Source organism: Nicotiana attenuata, unplaced genomic scaffold (assembly GCF_001879085.1).
Source record: "Nicotiana attenuata strain UT unplaced genomic scaffold, NIATTr2, whole genome shotgun sequence".
NCBI lineage: Eukaryota > Viridiplantae > Streptophyta > Magnoliopsida > Solanales > Solanaceae > Nicotiana > Nicotiana attenuata.
The window spans coordinates 259,219-286,612 of NW_017671281.1; the positions used below are offsets into that span (position 1 = coordinate 259,219).

The 27,394-nt window shown below is 41.3% G+C and overlaps 1 protein-coding gene across 1 annotated transcript; it reads right to left on the reverse strand.

Annotated features, from left to right (window-relative positions):
- Positions 1 to 21,109: 21,109 nt before the first annotated feature.
- On the reverse strand, positions 21,110 to 23,208 carry LOC109207268. Its single transcript, XM_019370160.1, has 4 exons — positions 22,890 to 23,208; positions 22,247 to 22,693; positions 21,755 to 22,007; positions 21,110 to 21,641 (listed from the first exon to the last, which is right to left on the reverse strand). The coding sequence occupies exons 1-4, from the start codon at positions 23,206 to 23,208 to the stop codon at positions 21,110 to 21,112; spliced, it is 1,551 nt and encodes a 516-aa protein (XP_019225705.1).
- Between the last annotated feature and the right edge of the window lie 4,186 nt (positions 23,209 to 27,394).

Genomic DNA, 27,394 nt, shown 5'->3' on the forward strand with positions numbered 1-27,394 from the left:
ACATCAACCTTCGTGTTATTACCCTCATCCTCACATGATAATGTATATGAGAATACGATAATATAAATGAAACAGCGCGGCATCACCCTTCATTATTTTACTCTTATCCTCGCATGATAACGTAAATGAGATCATGATGTAAATGAAATGGCACGGCATCACCTTCGTGCTTTTAGTTTCATCCTCACATGATAATGTAAATAAAATGACATGGCATCACCCTTCGTGCTTTACACTCTTCCTCACATGATAATGTATATGTAATGGCATGGCATCACACTTTGTACTTTACATCTTCCTCACCAAGCATATCTATATCACTGAAAAGCAAGGTAGGAACCATGAATAACATCAAGGAGAGTGTTTAAGCGTATATTTCGAATTAATATCAATCACAGCTTTCAAGCTAATAACAATTCAATAAACGTCAAGTACTTTATTATTCAAGTATTTCGACAAGTCTCCAAATGATATTTAACTCAAGTATAGAATCCAATATCTCAAGAATAACGGCCGTAGCGATGTATTAGTGATTAAGCATAGTGATGACAAAACTAAACACACTTATGGTTTCACAAAATTTGTCAAATTTTAATCAAGTCATAATAATCTAAATCTTGGTTTCTAGCTTTTTATTTCATATTCTTGGTAAACTAGAAGTCAAGTAAGACATGAAACAAGGTCATGTAATTCTACAAGGCACAATTAATCGTATAATTTACTCCCGAGCATGATTAACCCTAGCACATGCATATATATATGCTCGTCATCTCATATATGCATTAAACCCCCGCATGTAGCAAACAATAGCAATTAGTAGGAAAAATTACCCGAACAAAGTTAGCAAGACACTTACCTCTGGCAAGCCAAATCGATACACTAGAAGCGCCATCCCGCTCAAGTCATCCTCCAAACGGCTTGAAATTAGCCAAAAGCAACTAAAAATCATCAATTAATGCCATAGGAATCAAACCCAATCGATAAAGGTTGAATCTTTAAACATTTACTCAGAGTCAACCAAAAAGTCAGACCCGGGCCCGCACCTCAGAACCTGTTAAAACTCTCAGAATTCGGCAACTCGTTTAATTATGAGTTCAATTATACTAATTTTACTCAGATCCGACAACGAATTGATGTTCAAAACTCAAAAAATCACCTTATTAAATTTTAAACAAAACCCCGAAATTTCTCTTTAAAAATCATAATCCAAATGCCAAAATCGAAGATAGATTCATCAAAATATAATCAAAACCAAGTAGAAAACACATACCCCAATTCACACTATGAAAATCGCCTCAAAAATCGTCCAAATCCGAGCTTCAAAACTCAAAATGTGAAATAAATAACCAAGCCCTCGATATATAGCTTCTGCCCAGGCATTTTCGCATCTGCGAAACAATAGCCACTTCTGTGGCGTCTCTTTTGCGACCAAAACCCCGCTTTTACGGAAGGTCACTGAAATCTGACACCTCGCACCTGCAGAAATACTTCCGCTTTTGCGACATCGCAGGTGCAAGCACCTATATGCTCATGCGCCCTTTCTCGCTTCTGCACCCCAGCTCCTCGCTTCAGCGCCTCCGCAAATGCAGCCTAGCTCCCCGAAACTGCAACTATTCAACAATATGCTACCTTCGCTTTTGCGTTATTACGTTTGCATCTGCGGACTCGCATCTGCATCCAAATCTCTGCAGTTACGGAAACATCAGCTCCGGGCCTGCGTCAGCAATGCAACATTAGATGAAAATGATTTGAACCACGTCCGTAACTCCCGAGCCCCTTGGAATCCTGTCCAAACATACCAAAAAGTCTCAAAACATAACATAAAACACGAGTCTTCAAATCACCCATAACAACATCAAAACCAGGACTCACACCTCCAATCGAACTTAATGAACTTTTAACTTCCAAAACTCGTGCCGAAACATATCAAATCAACATGGAATGAACTCAAACTTTTGCACACAAGTCCTAATGACATAACGAATCTATTCCAATTCTTGGAACCACAAACTGAACCCGATATCTTAAAAGTCAACTCTCTGTCAAACTTATGAACACTCCAAATTTTAAATTTCCAACTTTCGTCAATTCGTGCCGAGACCTCCTAGAAATATCCAAATGCAAATCCGGAAATATGCCCAAGTCCAAGATCACCACTCGGACCTAATGGAACCATCAAAACTCCGATCCATGATAAAATATGTGGAAGTGAAACTTGGTCAACTATTCTAACTCAAAGCTTCTAACATGAAAATCCTCTTTAGAATCGATCTCGGATCATCTGAAAACCAAAACCAACAATTCAAACAAGTTATAATACATCATATGAAACTACTCAAGACTTCAAACAGCTGAACGGAATGCAGATGTTCAAAAAGGCCTGTCGGGTCATTACATATGGGTATTTCCTTATTGATTATTATGTTTGAATTGGAAGGCATGCCGCCACAGGTCTGATGTTTAGATCGGGTTGCACACCACAATAGTGAGATGTTGAGTACGGTTCCTTATACTTATTTCATGTGTTTTATTTCCTACCCTTGAGATAGGTTCATAGCGTTTGTGTCATGACCCAAATTCCCTCCATAGGATATCGTGACGGCACCTAGTCTCTTAGACTAGGTAAAGCCTAACAACTTGCGGAAACATTAATGAAAGCTTAGAATTTCAAACCTCCAATAATTTCATAAGTAAAATCTGTAAACTCAATACATACACCTCCCCAAAACTTGGTGAGATATAAGTCACAAGCTCTAAGTACAGTGCTGAACAATCCTATGCATCACTATATATATAAGTGAAAAGAAATAAAGAAGAACAGGATAGAAGGGGACTCTGAGGCCTGTGGACGTGGGCAGGTGTACCTTGATGTCTCCAAATGCAAATCAGCGCACTAGTGTCGAGACTGGTATGATGTACCTGGATTTGCACAAAAGCATGTGCAGAAGCATAAAATGAGTATACCACAACGGTACCTAGTAAGTGCCAAGCCGAACCTCGGTAGAGTAGTGATGAGGTCAGGTCAAGGTCTCACTGGAGATAATAAGAAACATAATGATATAATGATAACGGCAAAGGAAATGAAACAAATAAGGAGTTTATGGAAAATTAACAACACAAAACCAAGACAGTTAATTCAACACGGAAGGAAACAAGGATTTACACGTTAAGGAAACAAACAACAAGGGCAAATACAGCAAATAAAGAAAGATCAATAAGGGCCACTACCAAGGTACCTCCTCGTAGTCCAAATTATAAAAGTAACTCATAGTCTTTTCCTTATACCACCGCAGGAGCCTTTACATTTAGTGTTGAAAAATTATTTTCCCGAAATAGCACCCCGCATTTTAGTCCACCTTATCAACCGCTTGGCTTCTAGTAGTTCCCCTACTAGCCACGCGTATCAAGCCCACCTTATCTCACCGCATGCATTTCAACACCCAAGCCTTATACCACCGCATCCGCATCAATAGTAACAACACCACGACATAAACCTTGTGCAAACCTCAAGTGACCAATATCACACTTGCGAGAAAAATCCAACAATAAAAAAAATTTCAATATAAGGAGCCCACGGCTCAGCTACAATGTACCAAACTAAACAGCAAGATATTCCAAGGATAGAAAATTTCAAGTACAGAATCCCACATTTAAATAATGGATACATAATAAAAGAAAAGCAAGTATTTCAACTAAACATGTAATACAAGTTGCAAATAAGAGAAAAGACAAGTAGAAATGTGAAATTAGACTAAGTACGGTGACTACAACATGTTAAAGTAACTCAATTAAAGCATGAAAGGAAACTACATAGCTAAAAACCAGAAATTCCACATTTCACCCGTGTACGCACTCGTCACCTTGCATACACGGCTTTCACATATCACAATTATCACAACAATACCAAATCATAAGAGGAATTTCCCCCACACAAGGTTAGACAAGTCACTTACCTCAAACGACGCTAAATCAATCAACTAGAAGGCCTTTCCCTCGATTTTCCAACTCCGAACGACTCGAATTTAGCCAAAACAGTTTCATACTATAAATATAACTATAGAAAACTAATTTAAACAATGAAATTACAATCTTTGCAACGAATTAAAAAATCAACCCCAAAAAGTCAGCTCGGACCTGCGTCTCGGAATCTGATGAAACTTAAAAAAATCTGAACACCCATTCAATCACGAGTCCAACCATACCAATATTACTCAAATCTGATACTAGAATCTCGCTCAAATCCCCAAAACTCAGCTTCTCCATTTTCCCAAAATTTTCAACCCAAATCACTGATTAAATGATTAAATCAAGTATATATTGATGTAATTTAACCAAATCCGAGTTAGAATCACTATCAATTTCTTGAAAAACCCATGAAAAATTGCCACAAATCGAGCTCTCTAGGTCTACAAATGAAAAACGAGATGAAACCCTCGTTTATATAGTAACACATCTGATCTTTCAAAGTGCTGACTGTACATTTTTTTTGTGGTACGCACTTCCGAATTCCACGGCCGCGATCCAAATTGCGCGGTCGCACTTCAGCAGCAATTGCACTACCTTTTCATACAAATGTCCAATGAAGAACGGTTTGATTTTCTAGAAAATAGACTCAAAGGGCTACAACTTTAATTCTTGTATTATCTCCAAATTCCTTATTGATTAAAAGATATAAGCTTTCGAAGTCAGGCATTGATACGCTCAAATTACACTTTAAATAAATAGTGTAAGGCGGTCGGTGTCAAATAATAACCCAATAAGGTTGGGGTCGAATCCCACATGGAATAAGTGTGAAAAGGTTACTTGAGTAGTGTGAAACTTGAGTTAAGTCGTAATTCTATTCCTTTAGCTGAACAAGAGAATGATATAATTGTGATTTAACAAGATAACTATTTTGTTGTGAGAATGTGATTAATTTTATTAAGGAAACCAAGATTGTGTCCCTGTCAATGAAATGTAATGCTATCGGTGTTAATATGATATATTTTTAATGGAAGGTCCTTTGATATGCAAATGGTTTCTAAATGACTACCCAATATTTTTTAATGGTTAGGGTAGTGTTTTCTCTTCATGATTTTCCCAAATTCAAAAGAGTTGCAATTAAGAACAACCAATTTTTGCCAAGTAGAATCCACTTATTCCTAAGAGATTCTATTAAACAAGGTTTAAGATCTTGAGTACTTGATATTCACTTCTACCAAACCCTAACCCACTTTTCCAAGTAAAATGGAATAAGTTAATGTTTGCAACCACCAACAATAAATAAAGCACAAGAAATGAAAATTTTCAACCAACCATTTTATATATATATATATATATATATATATATATATATATATATATATATTCAGTGTTAAACATCCATTAACATTATAACGGGTCCACAAAATTAGTATTTAAAACTAGCTACTCATACTAAAACATAAAAGCAAAGCAATAAATAGAGTCAGATAGCTTACAGAAGTGCAAGATTCTCTCTTCACAAGCTTCCAAATAAATGGTGTATTCAATGTAGTCCCTTTTTCAGACTTCATGCCCCACAAAAACCCTAGTAAATCTATTTATAGTGGACTGAAATTCGGGGTCAAGATTCGACAAAAATGCCCTTGCAGAGCTCTTATGCATTCGCATAATGGTCGCAGACCGTGTATGCAGTCCGCATAGTTGAAAATTGCATCGCAGAACTTCAGGTCCTCAAGGCCAGATTCCGCCACATATCCATTGTGTGGTCCGCATATCAGTTGCGACCTCATTTTCCATCGCAGAAGTGCTACGCAGGTTCTTCAATTTCAATTATGCCGTCATTATGCGGCTTGCAGAAGTGCTATGAGACCGCATAATGGATCGCACAATCTTCTCTCAATTTGGCAAAATAGCTGCTTCATTTTGCGGTGGTTATGCGGTCCGCATAGTACTTCTGATGTCGCATACTTGCAGCATTCCTACTCTTTTGTGGCTTTTTGACTTCTTTTCCATGTGTTTGGGTCTTCAAGTCTTACGCACTAATATCAGATTTAATTACAGATGCATTGAAAGACGAACTAAGGTCTATGTAATTGGTATCAAAAGTGCCGAAATTCTACGGCATATAAACACCCTCCAACTTAAATTCTTGCTTGTCCTCAAGCAACTAAAACAAAATTATCCTATCCTATACTACTTATATTTCCGACATGTCACAAAACAGTACTGACTGTAAATGGTTTTGACTGATAGCTAACAAGCATGTAACTTCTTTTATTTACCGTTCCTGGAGGATAACTATCATTTAACAATTCGGCTAATCAACTTGTGAACTTTGAGCCTCAACCAAAATGATAAAATGCTACTCACAGCTAAGTGTGAACTTGTATTCTACTTCAAAAACCTAACTTATGCTAAATCTTGCAATTCATGCGTGCTCACAACAAAGAAAATCCCCAACTCACCATATGTACAGGGGATGCAATAAAAACACTCTTTCACTCGGAACGAAAGCTACATGCTACAAGTATCAGTCCATATGCTTGCCCTTATTTTAACTTGCTGCTATCTCAGGAATGATTGGTTGTAGATCACCAAGGACTTTTCACGGGTTATAATATAGGCTTCGGGACGGGTTAGATAAATATTTGGGAATGTAATGGCTATACCCTCCTTGAACTCTACATACATTTTGCCTCTTTACTACATAGCACTTATTGACCTCGAGTTACCGATATAGGACCACCTCAAAGTATTTCTTCAGTTTCCAAAAGACTCCACTCTTTTTTTTTCGTACAATTGCTTTTCTTTTGGAGCTTGAGTTTTGTTATATACACAACTTGAGGTTGTTGTTTTTTTTTTCTACACACAGTAGTAAACCTTACCAATTTCCACTTTGTACTGGCACCCCCAACTTAGTCTTTTAGTATCATTCTTACCCGTTCAAGGAGGGATGGGTTCAAAAGAAGGAATTATTTCACAAAAGGGGTAAAGGTTTGTAATGTGGCAGCCAATAAAAGGTTAAAGGCTCAACGGGGGTAACTAGGGTAATTGATGTACTAGGAGGTCAATTTGGTCAAAACTAGCTATTAGTCAAAAAGAGAGCCTACAATTATTTCACCATCAGATCATTAACCTGAGAGTTGCACTAAAAAACCAACCGGGCAAGTTCCAGACATCACAAGTTAAGCATATGCATTATTTATGCAAATCCTCACTCACTCACACCGCATGAACTGTTCAACTTAACATAGTTTCAACCCTCAAGTGAATGCAAGGCAACTCAAAACTTTCATCTCAAGACATGTAATATCAAAAAGCGAGCCTCAAGTTCAGAAGAATGACTAACCATTATATATATATATATATATATGTATATATATATATATATATGTATATATATATATACAAAAGAAGGAAGCCATTCATTTACACAATTCATCACATGCTTGAAGCTAGAACAATCAACAACGAACAAGTCAAAACATTTCATGCTACTATCGTGGTTCTACTATTACACCGTTGGAAAAGAACCCGGCGAAGAAAACCAAGGGAAATTCATTGCTAACTATGAAACTATACTACTAGAATAAAGAGTTTATGTACAATGTTCACACAAAATATGACTTACCCCCCCCCCTCCCCAACCAAAAAGCATGCATTGTCCTCAATGCGTAGAGAATGTAAAAGGGAAGCTTAGGGACTTCCTGGGGCGCACTAAGCGCTCGGAGGACCTGAAGCATCCGGGGCAGCTGTGAAGTCAACTGCTGGCACTGTGGAAGCAACAGGTGGAACCTCAGACTGTATGGTGGTCTCCAAGGCTGGAGCAGGAAGCTCCACCTGCTGCGAGGCTGGAGCAGGAAGCTCCACTTGCTGCGAGGCTGGTTCTGGGGCCTGGGAGCTGCTAGCCTCTTCTAGTGAAGGCTGAGTGGTCGATGGATATGCCTTGGTGACCATGTCTGCTATAGAATGTGCAATTGATGTATGCACGGCTGCTTCCTCTTCATCTTGTGAGTCTGTAGAAGCAGCCACCTGCTTACCCTTGTTGTCCCGATGACCCTCAGTCTCCTCTACCAGTGCATCCTCATGGATTTCCTAATCTTCTGAATCTCCCTCATCAAACTCTCCTCCCGTCTCTCCGGGTCCCTCCTCTGAAGGAATGTCAATATGTACAGTGGGAGCTGGAGCCTTTGAGGTCTCAAAACCCTTACCTCCAGAGCTGTCATAATGTTTGTGAAATCAAACTCCAAGCCCGGAATGGAGGTGCCAGTACCCCGCTCGCCTTCCTACGGGAGAAAGGGGGTCAAGTCAAACTCCAAGTTCTGCATCTTCTGCAGCTTTGATTACAGTTCATCAACAGCTTTCCAGAGCCGAGGCATATATCCAACTTCACCTCGCTCGACCTTCTCCGGACACACTTCAAAGTGCTTTAGCCGATCCGCATAAGATTGATGTTGTTGTTGAAGAACGCTCACTGAGGCTTGGACGGGGATCAATGCTTCCCGTATGAGATTTGGGATTTCTTTTGTCAGCCGGTCTACCTTAGCATTGGCATGCTGAGCTAGTAGACCCAACTTTGAGAGAGCTAGTAAAGGAACCTGTGGCTGTGCAATGGATGGCTATGGAGTGGCTGTGGAGGTAGCTGGGGAAGGAGAGGTGTCAAGCAGTGAGGGGGCAGCAGGTGTTGCTGAGTCTGATGGATGAGGGAGCGAAATCTCTGTTTGGTTGTCCATTTCCTTGTCTACTGCATCATTGATCCGAGTGATGTCAATATCTCAGAGAGCTCTCTCAAGTCAATCATTTTTGGGATAGGAGACACACTCACAGCTTTACATAGAGCAATGATCAAGCATGGGAAGGGAAGTGATGTTTGTTTTTGGTTTGCTCTGATCCCTAGCTCCCTGAATATAATCTGCCTCACATCAACCTTTATGCCTATCATGATGCATGTAATAAGGAGAGCCTTCTCAATGTTTATGTCAGTTTTATTCCTAGTCGGCATCAGACGAGATCAGATGAAACTAAGCCAATATTCACCCTCCTGTGTGAGATCTTGCTTGTAAATATTTTGGCGTGGGTCAATCTAGGAGGGTGTCCCTTTTGCTATGACAGATGCAATCTAGGCACACTCGCTTTCCTTATTGGCTACTTTGGATCATACTCAGCCATGCCTGATGACTAATCCTCAAAGTATAGGTCATTAATGGTTGCGTCATCATAGAGTACTTGGACCCCTCGAACTTGGATAGATTGTGCAAATATCCAGTTCCTCTTTTGCTCAGCATTCCTTGAGGCACGATAAGAAGCATAGAACTCCCGCACAAGTGTCTCATTATACTCATCTTGGACTTCAGTGAAGAACTGCCATTTCCTCTTCTTAATGTTCTCGATCACGTGAGGGTAGTGCTCCTTCAGACCGTTTAGACTCAACTCCTACTCCTCAAGAATCTTTCTCTTTGTTAGCCCTTCTTTGTACAGGTTCATGGAGCATGTGACCCCAAATCTTAGATTTAGATCCTCCCCAATCTTCCGTCGTGACTGATCCTGTAGGTCAACGGATGGCCTAAGGTCACTCTGTGCCTCCTCCTCTTCAGACTAGGAGGAGTGCTCAGAAGTGCTACGGTTTGTCATAGGCCGTGGACGTTTGGACTGTTGTTCTTGTTGGCTCAAAGTAGCATCTCGTTTTCTTCCACGAGCGAGCAGTGATCGCATTGAAAGAGACCTCTTTGGTGCCATTCCTGTTAATGAAACAGTGTGTGAGTGGGTGAAATAACATAGGAATCACATTGAGAAAAATTTAAGGAAACAAGTAGCATTTTCGATGGGTTATGGGATTGCATAACAACTATGTGAACCGCAAACCCATCACAAATTTTCAGTACCCAGAAGGCAAAATAATTATGCGATCGCAAACAGGGCCGCAGACTAAGTTATGCGACCGCAAAGTGGTCGCATTTCCGCTCATTAAATAGGCAATTTAACTGACTCTGTCTGCGGCAACTATGCGGTCCATAAAAATGGTTTGCGATCGCAAACCCCATCGCATATCCACTTTTCATCAGGCCACCTAAGTTTCTACTTACGATGACTTTGCGGACCGCAAACCAATTATGCGGGCCGCAAAGATCGTTTTCTTCAGTTAGATCATTCTCACCTCACTCAAAAACACTCATCTCGATCACAAATGCTCACCTCAAATTACCCACCCAGATCCCCATATAAAAGTTTTGAGAGGGAGGGGGAGGAAAGAAGTTCAATCAATTCCTAATCATGCAACACAACCTCGACACAAACCTACTCTCAACCAATTCCCTCACCCTAATATCAACATTAAATAGAGGGAAATGGGCAATCAGGGGAAATGACTATGGGAACTCAGAAATGAGGAAGAACATGCAATACAGCCTCGAGAAAGAGGGAAGAGAATCATATACCAGATGCGTGAGCAAAATAATGTGAACGAGGTGAGTAATCTACGCAAGTCCGATCCTCTTCGTGTGATTGTGTGTGTTTTTTATCTTTTCTATTTTCTTTCCTTGTTTTTTTTGTTTTTTTTGTTTTTTCTTTTGATCGTGTTTCAGTGCTTGTGTGTGATGAGAGTGAGGGTGTGACTAATATGCGAAAGGTGTTAGGGTTTTTGTACCTGTGTGTTTAGCGTCGTGCAAGTGAGTCGCATAACACGTTATGCGGTCACATATATGTTTGTTCGCATCGCTCAACTTTGCTTTGCGACGTGTTCTACAGTCACGTAGCTATGATGCGGGCCGCAGAAGTTATGATCTTACCACAATTTTGAGGACCCAAATTGTCATTATGAGACCGCACAGTTGCCGCAAACCATAGACCTTCTTTCCTTCATTTACCTCAGCACATGCACCCTATTCATGATGTTTTGGACTACCTGCATTCTCTCACACACGTCAAACTGCTCAACACTATCAACTAAATCTACATAAATGAAATATTAACAAAAGAGTGTTACCACACATGGGTTGCCTCCCAAGAAGCGCTTGATTTAACATTGCGGCACGACGATGTTGACCCCATTTGGGCTATTCGGTGGTGGGGGCTGTTGTTGGACTATATTTTAGAGCAAATTGTTCTATCAAATGCCTTTCTCCCGTGGTACCAAGGTAATGCTTGACTTCTTAACCATTCACTTTGAAAGTTCGAGTTCCATCCTCCAACTCCAATTCAATAGCACCACAGGGGGGAACACTCTCGACTTTGAACGGGCCAGACCATTTGGATTTGAGTTTGCCTGGAAATAACTTGAGTCTTGAGTTTAAAAGTAAGACCAAGTCACCGGAATTGAATTCCCGCTTCAAGATCTTCTTGTCATGGACAAACTTCATTCTCTCATTATACATGGCTGCACTCTCATAGGCATGGAGACGGAATTCTTCCATCTCATTGAGTTTTGCCATTCTCAGGTTAGCAGCTTCGGCCCAGTCAAGATTCAACTTCTTCAATGCCCACATGGCTTTGTGTTCAAGCTCCACCTGCAGGTGGCACACCTTACCAAAAACCAACCGGTACGGCGAGGTGCCAATGGGATTCTTAAATGTCGTGCGATATGACCACAACACATCATCTAGCTTCCTTGACAAATTCAGTCATATTTTCATTTACAATATTTGCTAGGATGTTTTTGATTTCCCTGTTAGAGACTTCAACCTGACCACTCAACTGAGGATGAGAAGGTGTGGCCACCTTGTGCTTTACGCAATATTTTTCAAGCAGCCCGGTGAAAGCCTTGTTGCAAAAGTGAGAACCACCATCACTAAGGATGGCCTTGGGGGTGCCAAACCGCATGAATATGTTCTTCTTCAAGAATGCGGTCACACTCCTTGCTTCATTGTTGGGCAAGGCGGTTGCGTCGACCCAATTGGAGACGTTGTCCACAGCAACCAAGATATAGTTCATGAATAAGAACTCACGAAAGGGCCCATGGAGTCTATCCCCCACACATCAAAAATCTCGACCTGCATCACAAATTCATAGGCATCTCATGTTTTTTAGATATTGACCCTTGTCTTTGACATTGATCGAATGTCTTGACTATTTGATTTGCGTCTTGGTAGATCGATGGCCAATAGTAGCCACATCAAGCACTTTTTTCGCCGTCCAGTTTCCTCCATGATGACCTCCAACCGGGGAGTCATGGCATGCCTTGATAATTGGCACTACCTCATCTTCTGAAACACACTGCCGAATGATCTTGTCAGCACAAATACGGAACAAAAAGGGTTCCTCCCAATAGTATTGCCTACACTCCCGCAAGAACTTTTTCTTTTGATAAGCTTCCAATCCATCGGGAACAAGGTCACTAACCAAAAAGTTAGCGATGTCGGCATACCAAGGAGCGAATGTGCTGGACAATGCCAATATTTGCTCATCTCGAAAGGCATCATTGATTTCAAGGTCCTCTTTTGGTCTCCCTGCCTCTTCAAGCCTAGATAGGTGATCCGCAACTTTATTTTTGTCCCTTTCCGATTCTTGACTTCAAAGTCAAACTCTTGCAACAGAAGGACCCACCAAATAAATCTGGTTTTGCATCCTTCTCTTCCATAGGTATGAAGAGCAGCATGATCGGTGTAAAATCTATCACTTTTACGGGACCCCAAAACCTAAAAAGTAAAAACGNTGGTGGCTGTGCTAAAGAAGGATGGGAAGACCAGAGTGTGTGTTGATTACCGTGATCTCAATAAGGCGAGCCCGAAGGACAACTTCCCACTTCCAAACATCCATATATTGATTGACAATTGTGCCAAACATGAGATTGCTTCCTTTGTGGATTGTTACGCGGGCTATCACCAGATTTTGATGGATGAGGAGGATGCGGAAAAGACAGCGTTCATCACACCTTGGGGGACGTACTGTTACAGGGTCATGCCATTTGGGTTGAAAAACGCAGGGGCAACGTATATGAGGGCAATGACTACCATGTTCCATGACATGATACATCAGGAAATCGAGGTCTATGTGGACGACGTGATCATAAAGTCGAGGAAACAATGTGACCATGTTAGGGATTTGAGGAAATTCTTCCAGAGACTCCGCAAGTACAACCTCAAGCTTAATCCAGCAAAATGTGCATTTGGAGTTCCATCAGGAAAGTTATTGGGATTCGTGGTAAGTCGGCGCGGCATCGAATTAGACCCGTCTAAGATTAAAGCCATCCAAGGGTTACCACCGCCAAGGAACAAGAAAGATGTGATGAGTTTACTTGGCAGGTTGAATTACATCAGCAGGTTCATTGCCCAGCTCACCACTACGTGTGAACCCATTTTCAAGTTGTTGAAGAAAGATGCTGCGGTCAGATGGACGGACGAGTGTCAAGCAACATTTGACAAGATCAAGAAGTATTTGGCCATCCCACCAGTGTTGGTCCCGCCAGAGCCAGGAAGGCCCCTGATCCTTTACCTGACTGTGTTAGACAATTCGTTTGGTTGCGTACTGGGGCAGCATGATATCACAGGAAGGAAAGAGCAGGCGATTTACTACCTCAGCAAGAAGTTCACATCATATGAGGTAAAATACACCCAACTCGAGAGGACGTGTTGTGCTTTAACATGGGTAGCGCAAAAGTTGAAACATTACTTGTCAGCATATACTACCTATCTCATCTCTCGGTTAGACCCTTTGAAGTATATTTTTCAAAAGCCCATGCCCACAGGGAGACTGGCGAAATGGCAAATCCTGCTCACCGAGTTTGATATTGTCTACGTGACGCGGACCGCCATGAAAGCACAAGCACTGGCCGATCATCTAGCTGAGAATCCCGTTGATGATGAATATGAGCCTTTGAAAACATACTTCCCGGACGAGGAGGTAATGCATGTTGAAGAATTAGAACAGGTCGAGAAGCCTGGATGGAAACTGTTCTTTGATGGAGCTGCCAATGCCAAGGGTGTCGGAATAGGAGCAGTACTGATTTCTGAGACGGGGCAACACTACCCTGTCACTGCTCAACTTCGTTTCTATTGCACCAACAACATGGCTGAGTACGAAGCCTGTATCCTGGGACTGAGACTGGCTATAGACATGGGCGTGCAGGAAATCTTGGTCATGGGTGACTCGGATCTTCTTGTACACCAGATTCAGGGAGAGTGGGAAACACGGGACTTGAAGCTCATACCATATCGGCAGTGCCTGCATGAACTTTGTCAACGGTTTCGGTCAATAGATTTCAAACACATTCCAAGGATGCATAATGAGGTTGCTGACGCTTTGGCCACCTTGGCATCAATGTTGCATCATCCGGACAAGGCTTACGTGGATCCATTACATATTCAGGTTCGAGATCAGCATGCCTATTGTAACGTGGTGGAGGAAGAATTTGATGGTGAGCCATGGTTCCATGACATAAAAGAGTATCTTCGGATGGGAATATACCCGACACAGGCTATGGGGGATCAAAAGAGAGCAATTCGACGCTTGGCAAGCGGGTTTTTCTTCAGTGGAGGAGTGTTGTACAAGAGAACTCCAGATCTGGGGTTATTGAGATGCATAGATGCCAGACAGGCTACAGTTATCATGGCTGAGGTACATGCGGGAGTTCGCGGACCTCATATGAGTGGATACATATTGGCAAAGAAGATCCTCCGAGCAGGGTATTATTGGCTTACCATGGAACGAGATTGCATCAGTTTCGTGCGCAAATGTCATCAATGTCAGATACATGGAGATTTGATTCATTCTCCGCCCTCGGAATTGCATACAATGTCGGCACCATGGCCCTTCGTCGCCTGGGGAATGGATGTTATTGGACCGATTGAGCCAGCAGCATCAAATGGACATAGATTCATTTTGGTAGCCATTGATTATTTCACTAAATGGGTGGAGGCAAAAACCATCAAATCTGTGACTAAGAAGGCAGTTGTCGATTTCGTGCAAGCACGACTGCTTCCTCTTCATCCTGTGAGTCTGTAGAAGCAGCCACCTGCTTACCCTTGTTGTCCCGATGACCCTCAGTCTCCTCTACCAGTGCATCCTCATGGATTTCCTAATCTTCTGAATCTCCCTCATCAAATTCTCCTCCCGTCTCTCCGGGTCCCTCCTCTGAAGGAATGTCAATATGTACAGTGGGAGCTGGAGCCTTTGAGGTCTCAAAACCCTTACCTCCAGAGCTGTCATAATGTTTGTGAAATCAAACTCCAAGCCCGGAATGGAGGTGCCAGTACCCCGCTCGCCTTCCTACGGGAGAAAGGGGGTCAAGTCAAACTCCAAGTTCTATCATATGCCGATTTGGGATCCCGAAAATAATCATCACAGATAATGGTGCAAATCTCAATAGTCATTTGATGGCCGAGACATGTCAGCAGTTTAAGATCATGCACCGCAATTCCACTCCATATCGTCCTAAGGCAAATGGAGCAAGCAGCTAACAAGAATATCAAGAAAATACTTCGGAAAATGGTCGAAGGGTCAAGGCAATGGCATGAAAAACTACCTTTTGCATTGTTGGGTTATCGCACTACTGTCCGCACTTCAGTAGGAGCGACTCCTTATTCCTTGGTGTATGGAACCGAAGCAGTAATACCCGCAGAGGTTAAGATCCCGTCCCTCCGGATCATTGCTGAGGCAGAAATTGATGATGATGAATGGGTTAAAACCCGCTTGGAACAATTAAGTCTGATTGACGAAAAACGACTGGCAGCGGTATGTCATGGTCAGTTATACCAACAGAGAATGGCAAGAGCATATAACAAGAAGGTGCGTCCACGTAAGTTTGACGTAGGGCAGTTGGTGCTGAGACGTATCCTACCTCATTGGGCTGAGGCAAAAGGAAAGTTCGCCCCAAACTGGCAGGGGCCATTTGTTGTAACCAGAGTGTTGATGTGGAAGGAAAATGTGTAGAAATGGCTATCAATTCTGATGCAGTCAAGAGATATTATGTATGATTCCTTTGTCTTTGTGTACTTGATTGTATTTGACATATTTTGAGATTGAAATGACGAAGGCATTTTGTTCTGCTATCTAAACACTTTATCCCTCGTTACTCCTTTGAGCCTTAAATACTTTCTTGCATACCCCTCTTTCGGAATCAATAATCAAGCTCGTAAGGCCGAGCAGGGAAAGAAAATGGAGACATAAGAGAAAAACCGTGAAAAGGAAAAGAAAAGAAAAAAAAAAGAGAAAGAAAAAGAAAAAAGGAGAGAAAAGAAAAGAACAGTGAATGAAACAGGAAATAAGAAAAAAAAAAGAAAAGAAAAGAAGTAAAAGGAAAGAAAACAAAAGTGGAAGAAAAGGAAAGATCGCAACAATGAACGTAGTCGTTTGAACTACGTTTGACTTGATCCCGAAAGGGTACGTAGGCAGCCTCACTGAGGTTCAGTCATAACAAAAGAAAAATTCAAATAATCCCCGGAAGGGAAACTGGGGAAGAAGTTATGGTTGTTGCATGAGATATGATTCCGAAAGTTGTAATTTTGGACCCACGTTCGAATTATTTTGAGCTTCTATACCTTTCTTTCTAAACCCATCCAAAAGCCACATTACGGACCAAAGAAAGACCTTCCGATCAATCTTAACAAATGTCAATACAAGCAGGTAAAGTGATTTTGTTGGGGACAACACTCTGGTGCCAGAAGGAAAATGACGAAATGAGAGAGTCTTATTGGTGAAAACCCTCACGGGCACCGTAAGGCGAAGTGAGTTTGAAGAGTCTTATTGGTGAAAACCCTCACAGGCACCGTAAGGCGAAGTGAGTTTGAGAGATATTAGAAATGAGAGAGTCTTATTGGTGAAAACCCTCATGGGCATCGTAAGGCGAACATGAGTCTTCAGATGTGCAAATAAAGAAGTCTGTGGTTGAAAGATGTTTGAAACATGGTGAAAGAAGCAAGGTTTGGGTTTTGTTAAAAGTCGGGCGTGAAAGTATGGGGCAACAAATGTGGTAAGTAACAATTGATTGGTTGGACAGACTAGGTTGGGATCCGAAGTGCATGGCACGATCAACGGAATCAGCCTTTCCGCTCAGATAAGTCTTGTCTTTTTCTCTTCATTACCACTCATGCATTTCCAAAGTTTTCTATCCTCAAAACCCCTGAGGTCATTGCATTTCATTCTCTTAAATTCTGTCTGTAAGACGTTTTAGTGTTAGTTCTGTTCAAAAACAAAAGAAGGATGTCAAAGCTAACTACCAGCTTCCCAGTTGGATGGCACAACAAGTTGAGGACCTGTCGAAAGGGAGTAAAACATGAAGGGTCAATAAAGTCAGGGGAATAATCAGACGTTTGCAAGGAAGAGGCAAGGTTCACAAGAAAGGAATAGGAACACCAAACAGTAACATGAAGTAAACATGGGGGTCATCGAGATTTAAGGGTTGAAAGTCAACTGGAAATCGGGGCAAGTCAAAGCAAGTCCAGGAAGCAAGTCAGGGTGGATGTCAGAAGCGGGAGCATGGCCAACAAGAATGCCAGCAGCTAGTCACCATTTTACATTAACAAAGTTTTCTTTGATTGAAACAGGGGCATAAATTTTCTTTGGGGTTAATTTGTCGCAATCAGGCGCCCACCTGGAGAACAAGGGAATACTTTTCGAGTTTCAGCAATCAGGCGCCCACCTGGAGAACAAGGGAATACATTTCAAGCTTTAGCAATCAGGCGCTCACCTGAAGAACAAGGGAATACATTTCAAGTTTTAGCAATCAGGCGTCCACCTGGAGAATAAGGGAATACTTTTTCAAGTTTTAGCAATCAGGCGCCCACCTGGAGAACAAGGGAATACATTTCATGTTTTAGCAATCAGGCGCCCACCTGGAGAACAAGGGAATACTTTTCAAGTTTTCGCAATCAGGCGCCCACCTGGAGAACAAGGGAATACTTTTCAAGTTTCAGCAATCAGGCGCCCACCTGGAGAACAAGGGAATACATTTCAAGTTTTCGCAATCAGGCGCCCACCTGGAGAACAAGGGAATACATTTCAAGTTTTAGCGATCAGGCGCCCACCTGGAGAACAAGGGAATACATTTCAAGTTTTAGCAATCAGGCGCCCACCTGGAGAACAGGGAATACTTTTCAAGTTTTAGCAATCAGGCGCCCACCTGGAGAACAAGGGAATACATTTCAAGTTTTAGCAATCAGGCGCCCACCTGGAGAACAAGGGAATACATTTCAAGTTTTAGCAATCAGGCGCCCACCTGGAGAACAAGGGAATACTTTTCAAGTTCAACAATCAGGAGCCCGCCTGGAGAATAGAGGCACATATTGCAAATTGCAGCAGTCAAACATCACCCGGAGGAATGGTGAAACATCTACAATCAATGCAAGGCAACAACGCAAGAATTCCAGTGGAAAGATACAAGTTCAAGGCAACACAAAGAGCAATTTAGAAGACATAGATAGAACTCTTTGTAATTCATAGATCATAGCTTAGTCCAGCTTCTTTTATTTTTTATATGGTGTAATAAGGAGGTCAGTGAGCAGTAGCAGCAACAACAGCAGTGAAATCACAGCTCTTGGTAGTCCCAGCTACCAGACCTTCCCAAACTACACTGACCTGATTCCTATTTAGCCCAGGATATGTAGGCAACCCCTGAAGCAGGGTGCGGTCAGGCTTTTCCAAAATTGCTTCACACGGAATATGCAGAAGGGCAAAAATCATTCATTCTGCTCACTTGTCTTTGCACGAAAACTCTTCATGTTTCCGGGCAAAGAGGGGCAGCTGTGAGCATGTGATTTTTGCCCTAAGCAGTAATTCCCAAAATTTCAAACAAAATAATTTTTTCTAGTATTTTATAATTTTTTGTGAATTTTGTGGCATTCTTTGGTAATTGTTGCATTTTTATTTNAATCTCGACCTGCATCACAATTCATAGGCATCTCAAGTTTTTTTAGATATTGACCCTTTGCTTTTGACATTGATCGAATGTCTTGACTATTTGATTTGCGTCTTGGTAGATCGATGGCCAATAGTAGCCACATCAAGCACTTTTTTCGCCGTCCAGTTTCCTCCATGATGACCTCCAACCGGGGAGTCATGGCATGCCTTGATAATTGGCACTACCTCATCTTCTGAAACACACTGCCGAATGATCTTGTCAGCACAAATACGGAACAAAAAGGGTTCCTCCCAATAGTATTGCCTACACTCCCGCAAGAACTTTTTCTTTTGATAAGCTTCCAATCCATCGGGAACAAGGTCACTAACCAAAAAGTTAGCGATGTCGGCATACCAAGGAGCGAATGTGCTGGACAATGCCAATATTTGCTCATCTCGAAAGGCATCATTGATTTCAAGGTCCTCTTTTGGTCTCCCTGCCTCTTCAAGCCTAGATAGGTGATCCGCAACTTTATTTTTTGTCCCTTTCCGATTCTTGACTTCAAAGTCAAACTCTTGCAACAGAAGGACCCACCAAATAAATCTTGGTTTTGCATCCTTCTTCTCCATAAGGTAGTGAAGAGCAGCATGATCGGTGTAATCTATCACTTTGGACCCCAACAAATAAGCCCGAAATTTTTCAAAAGCATTGACAATGGCAAGAAGTTCTTGCTCAGTCACAGTGTAATTCATTTGACCAATATTAAGCGTCTTGCTTGCATAGTAGATAGGGTGGAGGATTTTGTTATGTCGTTGACCAAGCACCACCCAATAGCTACTCCACTAGCATCACACATGAGATCAAATGGAAGGGGCCAATCGGGTGTGACAATAATAGGTGTCGCGGTGAGCTTTTCTTTCAATTCCTCAAAAGCTTTGAGAAACTTCTCATCAAATATAAACTTTACATATTTTTCAAGGAGCTTGAACATGGGGTTTGCAATTTTTGAGAAGTCCTTAATAAAATGCTTATAGAAGCCGGCTTGTCCCAAAAAACTTCGGACACCTTTTACTGAAGTGGGTGGAGGAAGCTTTGAAATAATTTTGATCTTCTCCCGGTCAACCTTTATGCCTTGTTTGGAAATTTTGTGTCCCAACACATTGCCCTCATCCACCATGAAGTGGCATTTCTCCCAGTTTAGCACAAGGTTTGTTTCTTCACATCTTTTTAGCACTTGTCTAAGGTTGTCAAGACAATGATCAAAGGAATCACCCACTACAGAGAAGTCATCCATAAACACCTCTAAGAAATATTCCACCATGTCCGTGAAGATTGACATCATCCAGCATTGGAAAGTAGCTGGGGCGTTGCGTAGCCCAAATGGCGTACGGCTAAAGGCAAACGTCCCATATGGGCATGTGACTGTTTTCTTCTCTTGATCTTCCAAGGCAATGTTGATTTGGTTATAGACGGAATATCCATCCAAGAAGCAATACAATGACCTTCCCGCTAGCCGATCAAGCATTTGATCCATAAAAGGCATAGGGAAATGGTCTTTGCAAGTAGCACTGTTTTGCTTCCGATAATCCATGCAAACTCTCCATCCGGTCACTGTTCTCGTTGGCATGAGCTCATTATTATCATTTTGAATCACGGTCATGCCTCCTTTCTTTGGCACACATTGCACTGGACTCACCCAAGAACTATCGGCAATGGGGTAGACCACCCCGGCATCTAACCATTTGATTATTCTTTCTTTACCACCTCTTGCATGGAAGGGTTTAACCTTATTTGATGCTCCACTCTTGGTTTGCTCTCTTGCTCCAATTGCATCTTGTGCTCACAAATTCCAGTGGGAATCCCTTGGATGTCCGCTACTGTCCACCCATTTGCTTGCCTGTGCTCCCTCAAGACAATTCAACAGTTGTTCTACCTGCACATCATTCAACAAAGAGGAAACAATTATCGGTAGAGTGTCATTAGAGCTAAGAAATGTATACCCCAAGTGCAGTGGAAGTGGCTTGAGCTCATATTGTGGCGGCTCAATAATTGAAGGCTTGGCGGGAGGAGTAACTCTATTCTCTAAGTCAAGAGAATGTTTCTTTGGTGCATAAGTGTAGGACCCTAGTCCTTCTAATACCTTCACTGATTCCATGTACCCCTCCATGTCTTCACCATCAAAATTTACCAGAATAGCCGCTGACTCCTCACCAAGGCATTGTTCTTCTATCTTCATCTCGATTGCGTCTTCTACCTCATCAACAACATCAATGACTGAGATGCTTTTATATGCATGTGGCAACTTCATACCCTTACTCGCTTGAAAGGTAACCTCTTCGTCATTAACTCGGAACTTGATCTCATTTCATTCCGAATTTATTAGTGCTTTCCGATAGCAAGAAATGGTCTCCCCAAGATGATAGGGATTTCTTTGTCAACAGCACAATCAAGGATCACAAAGCTGGCGGGGAGGAGGAACATTCCCACTTTCACAAGAACATCATCAACAATCCCCACCGGTCTCTTTATTGAACGATCGACCATTTGCAACCTCATACTAGTAGACCTCGGCATACTTAACCCTGCTTGCTTGTAAATAGAAAGAGGCATTAAATTGATGCTAGCCCCATTATCACAAAGAGCTCTTGCAAAATCTCGTACCCCAATAGTGTATGAAATGGTAAAAGCCCCCGGGTCTTCTTTCTTTTGAATGGTGGTTGTTGCAATGATGGAAATAAACCGGTGAGTCACATTCACCACTTCATTCTTGGTGCTTTTCTTCTTGGTGATCAAGTGTTTCAAATACTTAGCAAAACCCAGCATCTCTTGAAGTGCATCCACAAATGGAAAATTCACCGGTAATTGCTTGAGAATGTCATAGAACTTCTCGAGTTTGCTATCATCAACCTTCCTAGCAAGTATTTGGGGAAAAGGAGGAGGAGGTCTAGGAACTGGGGCTAGAGTTTTTGGTGTCTCTTTCACTTTTTCCTTAACCTCTTCCCGATTCACTTCTTGAATTTTTACCTCTTCTGGGACTTTTCAGCTTCAACAACATCTGGCACCTCTACATGTGCCTCAACTTCTTGTTCGGAATCTTCCACTTCGACCACTTGTTCATTCTCTCCTTGAAGTATTTTCCCACTCCGAGTTGTGATTTCCATACAATGAGAAGTTGGACTGCTCCCACTACCTTTTGGGTTTGGAATTGTGTCACTTGGGAGTGTGCCCTTTTGCTTCGGATTTGCTCTCTTGAGGGATCTCTCATTTGCATCTCCAACTTTTGAATAGATGCGGTATGAGAGCCGACAAGCTCGTTCATATTCCTCATTGAAATATCGGATCTGTCTTGATTTTGCAATACTCGTTCAAGCGTGTTTTCCAACTTGGAATCACTAGAAGAACCTTCCTTCCAATGTGGAGATTTGGAATATTGCCCTTGGTAAAACATAGGGGTTTGAACTCCGATTTTAAAAATTATTGTTGTTGTTGTTACTCCAATTCCCTTGATTTAACTACCTTGGTCATTTCGCCACTGTTGGTTGCTTTGCCCTTGCGGGTTAGACCTCCATTGGTTTTGTTGTCCTGAACCTTGGTATGGTTGCCTTTGATTACCTCCTTGAGAATTGTTGACATAATTTGCTTCCTCGTAATCCTCATTTGATGTGGGTTGAACATCTTCCACCACATTCACCTTTTTTGTTTGGCTTTCAGTGTACATCTTTGTCAATACATTGATGTTGGTGGCAAGCCCGACAATTACCTGATCTCTTTGTTGGTTCTCCTTAATCATGTTGGTCAAGGAAGGAGTACCATATGCAATTCCACCCGTGGTGTCCTCTGAGTGCCAAGCTTGGTTATGTTTTGCCATTTTGTCAAGGACTTGTGTAATCCTCGCAAATGTTTTATCCATAAATGATCCATCAGCAGCATTTTTGGCTATAGATTGATTCATACCATCCAAGCCTATGTAGAATTTCTCCAACAAGAATAGAATCCAGAAAACCATGATTCGGCGACCTCACTAAATAAAGCTTGAATTGATCCCACGCCTCATGTAGGTGTTCTCCCGATAATTGCTTAAAAAAGAAAATTTTATCTCGGAGCTTAGATTTCTTGCTTCGCGGGAACCATTTAGCTAGGAAAGCTCGGACGAGTTCACCCCAAGAATGAATGGAATTTGGTGGTAGATTTTGGATCCATTTCCTTGCCTCTCCAGCCTGTGAGTACTTGAACACCCTCAATCTTAGGATGTTGTTCTGCTTGTGCAATGCACACACACCCAAGAAGTTTCTGAGATGTTGTGTTGGATCATCATCTGTGGAATTTCTGAAAAACCCCTCTGCTTTGAGCATTAGGATTAAACCGTGTTCCACCTTGAAAGTGGCAGCATCAACTCTTGGAGGTACAATAGAATTTGTATCCTCAATGTACTCATCTATGTCCGCAAAAGGATTCCCTTCTTCGTCATACTTGGCCATGTTTTCTTATCAACACCAAGCAAAGTGTGATGGGATAGAAGAAGATGTAAAATAAAGCACACACTAATTAGTAATTTCAAAACCGTATTCCCCGGCAACGGCGTCAAAATTTGATACGCTCAAATTACACATTAAATAAATAGTGTGAGGCAGTCGGTGTCAAATATAATTACCCAACAAGGTTGGGGTCGAATCCCACAGGGAATAGGTGTGAAAAGGTTACTTGAGTAGTGTGAAACTAGACTTAAGTCGTAATTTTATTCCATTAGCTTAACAAGAGAATGATATAATTGTGATTTAACGAGATAACTATTTTGTTATGAGAATGTGATTAATTTGATTAGGGAAACCAAGTTTGTGTTCCCATCAATGAAATGTAATTTTATCGATGTTAATATGATATATTTTTAGTGGAAGGTCCATTGATATGCAAATGGTTTCTAAATGACTACCCAATATTTTCCAATGGTTTACGATTTTCCCAAATTTAAAAGAGTTGCAATTAAGAACAACAAATTTTTGTCAACTAGAACCCACTTATTCCTGAGCGATTCTATTAAACAAGGTTTAAGATCTTGAGTTCTTGATATTCACTTCTACCAAACCCTAACCCACTTTTCCAAGTAAAGAAAGAGTAAAATGGAATAAGTTAATGTTTGCAACCACCAACAATAAATAAAGCACAAGAAATCAATAAAGATCAACCAACCATTATATATATTCAATGTTAAACACCCATTAACAAAAGCAAAGCAATAAATAGAGTCATAAAGCTTACAAAAGTGCAAGATACTTTCTTCATAAGCTTCCAAATTAATGGTGTATTCAATGCCTTCAATGTAGTCCCTTTTCAGACTTAATGCCCCACAAACCTAGTAAATCTATTTATAGTGGACTCAAAGTTGGGGTCAAGATTGGACAAAAATGCCCACGCAGAGCTCTTATGTGACCGCATAATGATCGAAGACCATGTATGCGGTCCGCATAGTTGACAATTGCATCACAGAACTTCAGGTCCTCAAGCCCAGATTCCACCGCATTTCCATTATGCGGTCCCATATCAATTATGCAACCGCATTTTCCATCACAGAAGTGCTACGCAGGTTCTTCAATTTCAGTTATGTGGTCATTATGCGGCTCGCAGAAGTGTTATGCGATCGCACAATCTTTTCTCCATTTAGCAAAACAACTGCTTCAGTTTGCGGTGGTTATGCGTCCACATAGTACTTCTGCGGTCGCATACTTTCAGCATTCCTACTCTTTTGTGGCTTTTTGAATTCTTTTCCATGTCTTTGGGTCTTCAAGTCTTATGCTCTACAAAATACCAAAACTTTATCAAATTTAACTACAAATGCATTGAGAGACGAACTAAAGTCTATGTAATTGGTATCAAAAGTGCCGAAATTCTATGGCACATCAGGCTTCATACCTGCGGATATTTCCCCTGTGCTCCACACATTTTTCATTGCCCCCACACTCAAGGAATTTGCGGTCGTACATGAGGTTTTGCCTCAGCACTCCAAAATTTTCCCTCCGCACTTCAACTGCTCCAAAACAATCATCAAAGTGGTGAAATGCCCAAACTTGTTTAAAACTCACCCGAAACACACCCCGAGGTCCACGGGACCCAATCCCAACATACCAATATGTCCTAAAACATGATACCAACTTAGTGGAGTCCTCAAATCACATCAAACAATATTAGAAATATGAATCGCAGCCCAAATTCAAGCCTATTAACTGTGAACTTCCAAATTCCAAAACCAATGTCGATTCATACCAAACAACTCCGGTTGATACCAAATTTTGCACACAAGTCATAAATAACATTATGGACCTATTCCAACTTCTGGAATCGGGATCGAACCCCGATATCAATAAAGTCAACTCCCGGTCAAACTTCCCAAAAATCTTCCATTTTTATCTTCCACCGAATCATGCCGAAACGACCTACGGACCTCCAAATCAACATCCGAACACGCTCCTAAGACCAAAATCACTATACTGAGCTATTGGAACCATCAATACTCCATTTTTTGAGTCATCTTTGCAAAAGTCAAACAACAATGAATTCCTACGACTTAAACTTCCAACTTAGGTTCACTTAGAAACTCTCCCGAACCCGACACCAAGCACCCCGACAAGTCACGTATCCACAATATAACTTAGAGGGAGCATAAATTAGGGGATCGAGGCAAAAATACTCAAAACAACCGGCCGAGTCGTTACAGTCTGTCAGGTTTATTCGAATGTTATGCGAGCTGGGTAGTTCTTTACCAGAGTTCTTCTTTCCTTATTTGTCATATTCGAGTTATAGGTTGTTAGCACATTGATAGAGTTGTATGAGATTTTAGATGGTGTTTGAGGTGTCTTAATGCTCGAGCAGCTTGTACTAGGTGAGAAGATGCCGGTTGACCTTAAATCAGTGCAATCGAATTTAAATAATGTATCTTTGAAGGAAAATGTCACTAATCAGTTCAGAATGAGGCAATGGTTCTTGTTAAGAGAAAAGACTCCGTGAGTTATTGATTTGGCAGGTGGTCATGAGTTTTTACACACATATTTCATCGTTGTAGTATTGAGAGGGTCGGAACGGGGTTTATACGTGTTATGAGGTATATTACGGGCATCAAGATCGTGAATTTGCAGCTATTGTGGTTGGAGAATGTTATTACGGGCATACAAATTATGCGTGCATTGTGTGATGGCGACATGAGTGCATGATCACGTTTTGGTTCAGCATGTTGAGATTGACACGGTGCACGTATATTAGATTTCAGAACTTGTAGCGAATTTCGGATATTAGAATTTTGTTCTACGGCTTATGGTCTAAGGTAACAGGAAGGACCTTCAGCCTGACTTGAGCTAATGTGATCACACGGGTTGTAATAGAACAGGCAGGTGCATGAAGTGTTAAATAGTGACTTTGGGCAACTCTGGAATGGTTCTTAGCACACCAAGGACGAACATATGCTTAAGCAGGGGAGAATGTAACCGGTTGTTTTGATTTCTAGCACTTCGTTCGACTGTTTAAGGCCTTGAGTAACTTCACTTTATATAGTATGACTTGCACGCATGGCTGATTTCGATTTACGAGGAGTTCGAAGTTGATTTGGAAGAATAATTCTCAATTAGGAAGTTTTAAGTTGGAAGAGTTAACCAAGGTTTGAATATTGAGTAAACGGCCTTATAAATTGGGATTTTAAGGTTCCAATATGTTTGTATGATGATTTTGGACTTGGGCGTATGTTCGGGTTGAGTATCAGATGATTTGGGAGCATTTTCGCGCTTATTGTGGAAACTTGGCATTTAAAGGTTTTAGAATTTTTTAATTTTGTTATCAAGAGAACTTTGGTATTATTGATGTCTGCTTGGGATTTCGAGTCTTGGAAGAGATTCGTATTGTGATTTGTGACCTGTGCGTAAAATTTGGCGTCATTCCGGAATGTTTAAGTGTGATTTGGACGCGTTCGATGAAGTTTGAATGTTTTATATTTGAAAGAAGGATTTTGATCGTCGATTCATGTCTTTGATGTTATTCGTAGAATTTAGAACCTTTAAATAAGTTTGGATAACGTATTGGGAATTGTTGGTGTGATTGAGCAGGATCAGATAGGGCCTCGGGTGTGTTTCAGATAGTTTTGGATTGTGCCGCGCTCTTATTTGATATTTCGACCTCATTTCTTTGGGCATAAAGGGTATTATATTGAGCAAAATGCCTTTAATTTGTGATTAGATTGAACCATTAGATCCATTTCGTAATTACAGAACCATAACAACAAGATCGCCAAATTCTGAGGTCGTATGAGAGAGTTATGCCCATTTCGGTATCGGATAATATTGTCGTTTCTGGTACAAACTTTTGTTCGTCGCGAATGCGAAGAAGGAATTCTGGGTTGACCAGTAGATGCAAAAAATTTCTCTTCGTGAACGCAAAGGTGTTCCGCGAAGGCGAAGAACAAAAATTACCTAGGCAGTGTTTTAAGTTGGGAGACCGAGCATTTTAGTGTTTTGAGCATACTTGAGTTCTAGAGTACCATTTGAGGTGATTTTTATGGCGTTCTCTTCTCAATAAGGGGGTAAATATCTAACCTTTAGTTTGATATTTTCTCATGATTATTTCCGTTGGTTATTATTTTTATCCATATTTGGATGGTAGAAAATGGCCTTTTGAGCCCCAATGTTG